This window comes from Lissotriton helveticus, chromosome 1_1 (assembly GCF_964261635.1).
Source record: "Lissotriton helveticus chromosome 1_1, aLisHel1.1, whole genome shotgun sequence".
Taxonomy (NCBI): Eukaryota; Metazoa; Chordata; class Amphibia; order Caudata; family Salamandridae; genus Lissotriton; species Lissotriton helveticus.
This window is the reverse complement of record NC_136057.1, coordinates 928816488-928828516: the sequence shown is the minus strand read 5'-3', so window position 1 is coordinate 928828516 and position 12029 is coordinate 928816488. Positions and strand designations below refer to the sequence as shown.

At 38.6% G+C, this 12029-nt stretch overlaps 1 protein-coding gene across 3 annotated transcripts in view; it reads right to left on the bottom strand.

Annotated features, from left to right (window-relative positions):
• NUP107 (nucleoporin 107) overlaps window positions 1–12029 on the bottom strand; it is a 547946-nt gene that overhangs the window by 101815 nt on the left and 434102 nt on the right. For all 3 annotated transcript variants that reach the window (XM_078676641.1, XM_078676632.1, XM_078676648.1), the window contains exons 22-23: window positions 10308–10420; window positions 7896–7998 (exon numbers count right to left, since the gene is read on the bottom strand). In XM_078676641.1, coding sequence (XP_078532767.1) covers window positions 7896–7998; window positions 10308–10420 — 216 coding nt within the window. The remainder of the gene's footprint in view (window positions 1–7895; window positions 7999–10307; window positions 10421–12029) is intronic.

The window sequence follows — 12029 nt, the reverse complement described above, 5'->3', positions numbered from 1 at the left end:
CAACACCATCAGAAGTTATCACTGGCTCCCCATTAGGAATAGAATTAAATTCAAGACCCTATGCATAGTCTACAAATCACTGCATCAACAAGCACCTCAATTTTTGAGAGACCAGCTTATCCCATACAATCCCTCTCGACCTCTCCGCTCGTCCAATCTTAACGACTTGGTGGTGCCTCGCACTAAATTGGTTACTTGGGGAGAGCGTCGTTTTTTGGTTGTGGCTCCAAAACTGTGGAACACACTCCCCCAATCTCTCAGGACTAGCCCAAATCTCATGTCATTTAGAAAACAACTGAAAACCTGGTTGTTTAACCACTAAGGTCTGAAGCCCAGCAATGGAGAAGTCTGCAATAGTAATAGCGCCGAGACGCCTGCGGGCAATTGTTCGCGCTTTACCAAATATCAAAAATAAATAAATAAATAAATAAATAAATAGAAAGAATCAGACAGGCTGCTGTGATACTGAAACATAGGGATCATAGCCTAAATGTCTTAGACTCTCATTCGAAGGGAAGGCCCGGTAATGCTCTGTATCCAGGATAAAAGGGAGTCTCTGAAGTAGTCAGGCATGTTGATAGTGAATCCCAACAATATCAGGATGTTCCCCGTTGCCTGGAGGTGGTCCTTTAATAATAATAATAATAATCCACATTTGTAAAGCGCACAATCACCCGTTAGGGTCTCTAGGCGCTGGGGGCCGACGGAAAGATTAAGCGAGCTATTGCCCAGAGTCACATGGTGCTGGGCTAACCTGCCGCCGGAGCCGGGGATCGAACCCTGATCCCCAGATTCCAGCGTCAGTCGCCCTGGCCGCGGCGCCACACCTCTCCCGCCCTTGACTGGCTGTGGCAAGCAAGTTGTCAAGGCAGGGAAGCCTGGTACACCCGACCTCCGAAGGTATGCTGCGGCAACCGCCATCACCTTCTTTAACACCTGATGGGAACTGTGAGACCGAAAGGAAGTATGACAAAGTGAAAATGCTTGTGGCACACTTTAAACTGCAAGAGGCGTCTGTGAGCCTACAGGACTGGAGCATGGAAGCAGGTGCCCTGCAAGTCCACTACTACCATTCGGTCTACTGGATGCAGGGCAGATAGAACCTGGCCCAGTTTGAGAACCTTGAATTCACCCTTCTACAGAAAGAAATGGAGCGGTCAAAGATCTAAAATAGGATGAAGGGCTCCACCAATTTGCAGCACAGAAGAGTAACGGAAATTAACATCCAGTTCCAAGTTCTGATGCAGGTTCTCGGTGTCTCCTTTTGCAAAAAGAGTCTGAGATTCCTTCAGCAAAATAGACAAATTGTCTTCCGAAAGCTACTCTGGTGAAGGTGGATAAGGCGGCAGGTTGGAAATGAATGGCTAACCGTAGCCCTGTTGCAATATCTGCATGATCCATGTGCCAAATGTTATGACCTTCCACACAGAGAAAAGGACGGATCCTGCCTCCCACCGAGTGGCTGTGTGCCGCTAAGTCAAACTAAACAGCTTGGATGGTGCTGTTGCACGGGCCGGGGAAAGAGAGGTTTGCTGACCCTGCGGGTGGATTGTCTGCGGTATCCCCGATCTCGAAAGGATAGAGGTGCCCATTGTTGAGGTGGCGAACCTTGGCATTGCCTATAAACGAAACTCCTGGTGAATCCTTGAAAGGGGCTAAACGGTTGGGAGTACAGCAATGTGGGTGTGGAAGGACCAAGGTAGTGCGCTGTAGCTCTACTACTTTTTAAATCACCATTTGGTGGGGTTGCCCTTCTCACCAAACAGGCGAGACCTGTCATAATGACATGGGATCTCATCCACACATGAAGCCTGAGCACAACACTAGCCCTGACTGCTCTACTTAAAAAGTCTGTCATGTCCAGCCTTGACCACATCACATATCTGGCCATGTCCTGGACATCCTAAATGGTTTGAGTCAAGTTGCTGCCGAATTCCTGTGGGACTGCTGGCAAGATCTTAGTTACCATGTCCCATAATGTATTCATTCATCATCACCATTGTCACCAAAAGCTGGTTGACTCTGGTGGAGCAAGCCATTAAATGTAATGGGGTGACCCTGTAACCCTCAGAACCTGGGCGGGTAATGGAACAATTAATAATGGTTCTGTCGGACCAAAATACACAGTGATATAGTATTTCTTATTATATTACTTGAACAATCCGTCCCTATAGGGGTACATAGACAGTGGTACCTATACCAATGTAAACAAAACACACTGACCACAATGAATTCAAAGTAAAGTTTTAGTCATATACTTTCACGTTATCTGAATTGTATTAAAACATAAGTTTCGCTGTCCAAACAAACATTAAACATATAAAAAAACATAACACGAAAATTTGTGCAGGACTGATACACATTTAAAACAACCATACAACAATGTCACAGTTTTATCAGAGTCAGAATGGGCTGGGGCACGACTTCAGCCGAGGTCAAGACAGATTTAGTGCAGAGTAAGACAAGGAAATAGGCTAGACGTCTGCCTCTGGCGTCGTCAGGGCCAGCACAGACGTGACAGAAACCAGCATGGATAGTGGTGCCAGCCAAGGAGTAGGCTCTGGTATCGAAGCAGGTTAGGAGCAACAGACTAACGGAAAGCATACCAACCCATCCCCCGATGGTTTCCCCCCACAGGAGGCCTCTGCTGACTTGTGGTGGCCCAAAGGTGAGCCAGAGGGAGCGAACAGGGTGCCAAATATACATAACATAGCCTAATTAAATGGCTCAATCTGATGTGGCATCACCGACTGACTTAGAAAATTTGGTGTGCATCAGAATCAGTTCCTAGGTGGTGGACCGTGACAGAGTCCGAGAGGTACCTTGATGCCCATGTAACTTCTCAGAAGGCAAGTGGTAAGGATGGGATGAGGTCTGTTTGGACTTCTTGTGTTTTGTTTGGACTTTGATTTACATGATGACTTGGACCATGACTATGACCTGATGCGGTAGCAGCCAGAAGAACTTGGATGGGTCTGTACCCTCGACTTTGAGCACAGCTGGTTTTTCATGACTTCATTAGGTGTTCTGCAACATGCAACTTGGCTACGCGAACTCAAATTGCCTTCAGAAGCACCAGGGCACACTCCTGCTTGTGCCAGTTCCTAAAAGGTCTAAAACCTGTAGTTTTAGGAGGCGGTACGCAATAAATAACCTGGTATTGTAAAGCGCGAACTAATCACCCCTAAGGGTCTCAAGGCACTGGGGGCCGTCTGTAAGATAAAGAGAGCTATTGCCCAGGGTCACATGGTGCTAGGCTGAGCTGGCCCCGGGGATCGAACCCTGAGCCCCATGCTCCGGAGTCAGACGCCCTGGCCGCTGCGCTCTGCCTTGTTCCCTTACACACTAGAGAAAAAAACTTGTCTGTTGATGAGAATAAGTTATGAGCTAGTTCTGAATCCTCTTACGAAGGCACAGAAAGAAAGGAACTGACATCAATGCACTTGGGTTGCCACTTATGTGAGGCTCCAGCCTTCACCTGCAGTTGGAGTAAGGTGGACGCAGAGCTGCACAACACACCTTCCAGCACGCACAGGGTATGTTCCAAAGTTTTTTGATTCTAGTTTGGCGCCGGTCTGGGAATATTCTAAAGTAAGAAATCTGAGGCTAGAAGTATCCACCAGAACATCTCGGTACTACATACACTGATCATAGAAATACAAATTTTTGAAGTGTGCAAAAGCTTTAACACCCAGGCAGTTGTGTTTGTCTTATTCTTTGCCGATTACTCTTTTGTTGTCACTTTTAGGAAATGGAGAAAGAATGTGAAAGTTGATGCTCTATTTCGATCATCACGGGCAGAGGAGGAGCAGGCTGAAACACCTTTACTTTCAGCACAGCCTTGTTTTGGCAACTGTATTTTATTATTTTTTTTTTCACTTCCACTGAAATATGGCAAAATGTAACAATTAAAGTCAAAGATTCTTTAATAGACAAATAGACACAGACATACATAGGATCGATCACAGTGTATACATAAATATACAATTAATAGAACAGAATAAAGGATATTAACTTCCATCTTAATCAACTTCTTAATACAGTTGTTTTAAATAAAATCCTCCCACAACCTAAGAGTTTTGGGTAGCTCCCTCTTGAGCCGCATATAATTATTCTTGCTGTTTTATTCAATGCATTTTGAGCAACCATTCTGAAAGGTAGGGGTTAATTTAGTCTCCCATTCTTGCAATATTAATGATCAAGCAATAAGAATGGACATATTTATTTATAAAAACATAGATGCTGATCCCAATGAAGATGAATAAGAGTAAAAATGTAGAAAAGATGTAGAGGGGGGCATGTGATAATTTAATATTCACTTTATTTCCACAATATCGGAAAACAGCAGCTAAAACAGGAACTAATCTACGATGCCAAATAAGATCATGGGACTAGTTTCCCTTTTCCCCGAATCACATCTGAAACTATTCCCTGGGTATTAAGAGTTAACTTAATTTAGAAACATTGGCATTTATAAAATTAACCATTTAGCAAATAACTGCATTCTGCTATAGGGGGCCTATCTTAAAACAGTAACATTCATCTTACTGATTTTATTCCACGTATCTGAAGCTATAACAATATTTTCCATTTACTAGAGATTTTGGGAAACATTTCTACTTCCTTTAAACTTAACCGAATAGCTTTTCCAAGAGCCAATTGACCTCACGCTTGGGTTTTCTATTAAATCCATTATTAAAGCTGTATTCAACCCCAAACTACCCAGATCAAAACCCATATCATAAAAGAAAATGATCTATTGCATTGTATGGCCACGTCACCCATCCTGTAAATAAGACTTACCCAAGTTTGCCATGTGCCACTGGCTAACAAGTCTGAAAATTTATCAAAACCATCTACTTGTTATATAGAAATTGTCACTTTATCTAGATAAGTTAAGAATATCATACTTAAAACCTTAAAATGAGCAGAACAATTATTATTTGGATTGCAAAATTATTAAACTGCTCTTTTAATAACAAAAAACATTGTAAAACCCTATACTGAACTATTTTAGATAATTTTTTTAATCTTGTAACATTGTCTATTCTATGATTATTCAAAATTATCATCAACTCATCATAATATTTATGTACAAGATGCATATTTGTATATCTTGAAGACACGTGTAAAGATCGCAAAATATAATGTTTTTACGTTAGAAAGGGCGAAAGTGCGGGGTGACAATCTGGGTGTTTTATTACCGAAAAACATGAGGAAAACAAACTATGTAAGCCTTAAAAAATAAATAAAACATGTAGTTCAGAACACATGACACTGCAGTAAAAACTCCATTAGAAAATGGTATAACCAATATAGTAATTAAAATCAACCTGTCAAAATTGTCAAAGAAACAGAATCCATCTTGATATACCATTATGGATTAATGATATGCAATTCAAATTGTAAAGATCGGCTAAATTAAATGTAACAATCAGCTTTTGATTTAATTTTATATCTACCCAGATCCTGAAACTGAGAAAAATATCTTTAAAATTCTCTCCTGTATTTTATTATCAGGCTTCAAGAAAATCATTAAATAGTACGCATAATGTTTGATGTCAGACATCTACTCTATAGGAGGATTTAGAACATTATCATTCCTGATTGCAATAACAAGTGGCTCTATGAAAAAAGCATATAAAATCTGAGATAGACGACAAGTGTGTCTGGTTCCATGATTGACCTTGTTTTATAATTCGCATTAAGTAGTCCAATTAAATTCTTGCCTTGTTTTATTTTTAAAACACTAACTACTATCCCAGTATCAAAATAATTAATTTTAGTGAGTGAATATCTAAAACTTTCGCAAATGCCTTAAAGTGAAAATTGCACGGCATACCCCATGTTCTCCACTAGGTTTCCATCTGATGGGGAGAGAATTATATAATCTAGTTGGTTAAATCTAAAAGGTTGTATGAGATAGAGTACAATTTCTTGTGATAAAGAAAGAGATAGGCGATGATTGAAGAACATTTTCCAATACTATGACACCAATTTCCTGGTGCATCTTGTAAATATTTTCATAATGATCTAAACCAATCTCATTTATATCATGTCTCTCTTTAATTCTTGTTTTTTAATTTCTTGATTGCGATGTGAGTTGATTTTTCCAGAGCCTGCCATATTAGAAACCCCCATGGATATTCACTTACTTCACTTTGTTCACTTTTTCTAAATCAGTTGCTTTGCTTAGATAAAACCCCCGTATAATAATATTCACAGGGGTCTTGTGTTTTGACTCTTGTAAGTAATTTAAATCAGATAATTCCAATTTTTATAATATGCATATTTAACCTGCTCTTTAAATTTCTTTTTTAGAGCGCTTATAAAGATACCTTTAAGGCATTCCACACCATAACAACACTGACATCCCTTCATTCTAGGGAAACAATTCCAACATCACAAATTTAAGTTCTGGCAACCATGTCTTATGTTCTAAAAAAGTTATATTAAAAAACCCAAAACTCTTAACCACATCAGGGTTCTTAAAACCTGAGCGAGCAAATAACAGCCCTGAATGGTCTAAAGCCATTTTGGATACATTGAGTGTCACACAAATCCACAACTACAGACCGTGCAATTGGAAGGGTTGTGATAATGAAGGTACATGATATTAGCTATCTTGATATAAAGATGTTTAGGTATTTAAACACCACATGCAGCACTTGCATGTAGCATTCAGCAACCAGCGTTGAGAACATTTTAAGCAGCAGTTGAAGCCAGATTAGCTTGCATGGAAATAAAATACTCAAAATGCCGAGGGACCAAGCATTCAAAGGTCCAAAATGTATACATCTTATGCATATTAAGAACATGAACTAATTAAAAAAACACAAGTGCCATGATACATAGTCTCCGCAATTGGAACAGTTTCCTTTGGTATCAGTGACACTACCAACTGCCTATACTGGCTAGTTAAAAGTACAGTTTCACACGTCAAGATATTCAAATGATGAATTGATTTGTCAGAAGAAATAATTTCCAGCTTTGGTTCGAAAAACTAATTACAGGAACTGTCAGTAATACCTGCTCTGCAAGTCAGATTGATGGAAAATAGTTACATTTGAAGTAAATTTCACATCATTCAGTTGAATAGCTTTTAAAAGCCTTCATTTTTTATTAACAAAAAAGAACAAACACAAACAACATTCTATTCATTTAGATTACTTCATCTTTTGAGTACGAATCCTTTAAATAATACTCTTCAAGCATTAGTGACATTACTTGTCATTTGTCTGCTATTGCCCAGAAATTGTTCACCCTCTGGATACACCCCATGATACTTATAAATACTGTGCAGTCCTAAAATTTACACATATAGACCCACCCAGTGAATGAGACTGGAACAAATTAATAATATTTGGCAGTAAAGGCGAGATGTATTAACTATATTGTGTGATTAGTGTTCACAAACTTATTTGAGGAGACTAACCATAAGTTTAGGATTATCAGTAGTGCATCTAAATTATGTTATGTTAATTTGAATCATTTATTGAACTTCAAATTTCAGCTCAGTGGGTGCTGCCACTGGAAAAACCGACTGAGCCATTTTCAAATAACTCAAGATAATGCTGATCTTTTGTATTAACTGTCAACTTTTAAGTAATGTTTTTTTCCACTTTATACTGCTGGCCCTTTACTTTACGATCAAACAGCAATGGCTCTAGGAGTATGCTTCTAGTCAAATGTAGTCCTCAACAAGTGTTTACAACAAACACATAATAAACCATTATATATACTTTATAAATACACTATAAATACTGAAATTCTTTTCAGTAAATAAGTATAAGGGACTCCTGTTCCAGATTACATTTAATTGAAACAATCCGACTTCCAGTGCATTACATCAGAGAGGTACAATGAATACAGTTCTAATAATGTTGATACTATACCCAAGAAATTCCTCATTATTGCATTGCTCTGTTTAAGTGCTTCGGCTCTTTGTGCAGGATCAAATACCAGCCAATCAATCACATTAATCTTCAAACGATCATCCTTAACAAACAATAAAAGAAGTATTGATAGATGGCCAGCTGTAAATATTATAATTATCATTTAAATAACAAACATTTGCTGATTTTCCAGAGTTACAGTGGAAAACATGAACATTTATTTTTAGCACATCTAAATGTGAAACAGTGTAAAGCAGGCTAAAAGTAACTAACTGGACAGTTAGCCTTTTCCCACAAAATGTGTACTTTGTGAAAACTTATATTTGTGGAAAGGTACAGAATTCAATATTATAGAATACAAGCATTGAAATGAAAGGCATATTCCCTAACCCATTTAAAGAAAATGAAGATAAAATGCAGACAAGATCCCAAATTACAGTTCAACCTCACCTCTAATGGTTGCCACACACTACAAATCGATCACAAACAAAATTTCCCGGGGCTGGAAACAAAAGCCCAGTGCTACAATAGGCAATTGGACCATTGGGAAGAAGGAAAATTACTGCATTTTCATCATCGCCAAGACTGTGTTCAATTCCAATTTTGGTAAAGAAACAAGGACACAATCCCTACCCCTAAATAATTATTTTATACTCCTAATGGTTCAGAAAATGTTAAACAGATCTTTATTATCCAAAACAGTTGGCTGAGATGTGACATGAAATACTTTTAAAGTGCTTAGCTAATACCGTGCAAATCTAAAATTGTGTTCCTCTTAATATATTGTTCTTTCGCATGTCTGTAACTCAGAGTTCAGCAAAATCACAACATCCTTGATGATAATCGCTTTTTTTTTTTTAAATATAACTTAACACTGGTTTAGAACTTAGAAAATACTGTAATAAAAGGTGTTATTAGCATCCACTATATGGTTACTTAATGTATTAACCTCAGAAGAATTAAATAGTCAATCTCCTTACTTACAGTTCACACATGGATGTCCACAAGAAAGAAAATTAACTCACTGAGTCAACTTTGCTGTTAAGCGCAGACTAGCAGCTATAAGGGTGAACTACTTATGTGCAACACACAAAATTCATATATAAAAAGTGTGAGATTCCTTTTAAATACCACATGACACCAGGGCATATAAAGTTCTTATGGGCCCACATCCAATTTTCTGTATTAAGAAGCTCTTGGCTCCATTCAGGTCGGTCGAGTTTATGAGGTACAATACTTCCGCATTTTTTTGAATGAGGGATTAAATCCCAGAGCAGGGATATTGAAAGGGTCATACTATTAAGCGGACAGCTATGCTGGAGAGTCACTGTTGCAAGTACATGTGTTTTTGCTCAAGCATGGCCTTATCTACAGTGTCATGGACTGTGCCCCAATTACTAGAGGGCATTCAAGATTTGGAGGTGGAAAATACTGGCTCAAGTTTACATTACCGTTTTGAGTAAGACCACTCTATGTGGCTGTGTGGTTTGAAGTTTCTTTCAAACAAAACAATATAAATAGATTATCTAAAGATAATAAAAAGGAGAACATTGTTCGAAGTTAGTGTTTTTGCAGTTTTCTGTTCTTTCTAATGAGCCAGGGAAAACTCATGAGGGGATCATTCAAATTGGTTGCAACATTTTATTTAAGTGATCATAAACATCCAGACAAATGCAATATGCATATTCAAAAAGGAAACCAGTGCGTTTTACTCTGTTTTACCTAAGATAGTTTGTCACACTGTCTATGTGAGTTTAAGGAGAAATTCAGTATTCTATAGCTAGTATGGGACCTTAAAGAGAATGACTGTTCCTTTTCTGAAGCTACATGCACATAAAGTTTAGGCTCGACTGAAGATTGCACAAGGGTCAATTCGCATCCAGGGCAAACACTTAGTTCACCTGGAGCAAAACGAACAGAAGGCAGGGTGGGTATGATCTGATTAATATGGAATCTTTGGCAATAAGGTGTAGTAGGTCTTCTTAATAATTTTATCATATCAAATGGCAACAAGTTCAACAAAGTTCTACAAGGGGTAGATGAAGGTCAGAAAAAAACCCAAATGCTTGTGGGACTCAACAGATGACCCAGTGACAGAGAGGTTTAAATCTATAGTTATTGAACTTCATCTGAGCATAGGAAAGAGGTGTCAAGCCAAGCTTTGGAAGTGAACACAGGTGTGGAAAAGCAATTGCAACAAAAGAGCCTAGAGTCAGCTTTAAGTAAGAACCAAAGAGGGATAGATGGCTAAAATTAAGCAGATTGAGACTAACTAAGCTGAGGCAAGTGAATGTAACCATAAAGTAAAATAAAACAGGTACCGAAATTATGGTGCAGAAGGGCAGATATTGCCTAAAGTATAAAAACAAAAAGGGACATAAAATATCTTTGTCAAAAGTTTGTGCTTATTACCTCTGTCGTGCCAGAATCTAATGCTGGTGCAAGGTCATGATGAGCAAATTCACCAGCATCTCTCTTACGAATGTTCTCAACCACAGTCTTAGTTATTGTTGCAACATCAAGACCTGAAAAGGTAACAAGCAGAAAGTAAACTTTAATTTAGAGAGTCTAATAAGACAAGCAGAATGAGTGTCCACTGTCATTCTCGAAAGATTTCGTTGAAAATGCACAGGCAGATTCAGCTGCACTTCAAAACCCATTATATCAGTGAAGTAGGAAAGCATGTTTTATCACAGAAAGAGTAACAATAAGGAAGAAGAGTCATACAGTACATGAATAAAACCATCTAAATCATACATATTTAGCCCTACAATCTGGTCATCCACTGCAGCCGTACTATGTAGTTGGGAAACAGTTAACTTGATTGATGACATAGAAACCCTCAGATAAAAAGTACTATTAACATTTACATATGACAATGAGGGACAACATAGAACACTGAAATTGTGTGCGAATTTGGTTCTTACTAAAGCTAGGTTAATAACGCATGCATATGTTTAGTAGGAGATACCGGGCAAAATGGGGGAGAGAGAGAACAGATAGAGCTGGATTTTTTAGTAGCCCCTTCACCATATCAACACCTATTGAAACGACTGCAAAGAATTCACAGTTGCAGATGAGGAAAGAGTTAAAGTATGAAAGATCAGCCTGTGCTTGCACTTTTTAATTACTTATGTGAGACTAGATTGATCCCAGAACACGTATGACCAAAACTAAATATTTCTTTGTTTATTTAGAGTTTAGGATTTAGAATTCCACAAGGACGTGGAATGGATGAAAAACTCTGGAATTAGAGATCGCAAAACCTTATCTCGGTTCAATTAGAAATGAAAATATTATTCATAAAAATGACAGTAAAACAGGTTCTTCAAATGTTATACCATAACAGAGATGGTCATTTCGTCAGAGAAAACAGTAGATCGAAATAACCTATATGGCTTGTACAAGAAACGCCAAATCTTGTAAGATTTCATGTGATTCATCGGTACAAAAGACTGTACAACTTTGCATTATTTGAGCATATCTTCTTTACATAGACTGTGGAAGAGTGAAGGCATTGCATGGCTGTGCAGCCGCCCATTTGCTGAAACATCCCCTACCCCAATCACTGCTTCCAAAGAGACCCGGCTCAGCCATAATCAACAGAAAGTCTATATGTAGAACTGCAGAAGACAGGCTGACTAAATGTATTCATGGGATGTTGTATAAAGATTTGGTGGTAAAAATAGAGCCATTTGCACATGAAATGAAATTCTGCAGCAGGCATGACATTCCAGGGGAGCAGGAAACAGAAGGAATGACTACCAGAAAGCACCAGCTTGACATTTTACAACAAGCATTGGAAAAAACCCAGCAGGTCTCGCCTTTGTGACCTGCTTGCTTTGGCAAAGGTTTTTAGCCACCACGCAGCAGAGCATCTGCCTTGAGGTGAAGCACAGCTGATGTTTAAAAAAATAAAATAAAAAAAAAGACTGACTTAGTGGTCTGCTTCACCTTGTAAGTGTGCACACCACGCATGCATGCAGGCACAACATGCACGTGTTCCTGTACAAAAGGACTTGTGTACTTTTTTTCTTTTAGTTACCGATTCGAGGTAACCACAAAGTAAATAAAACATGCACAAGTGTTTTTCAGGTGAGGCGGGGTATGGGGCTTAAGCAATGGAGGGAAACA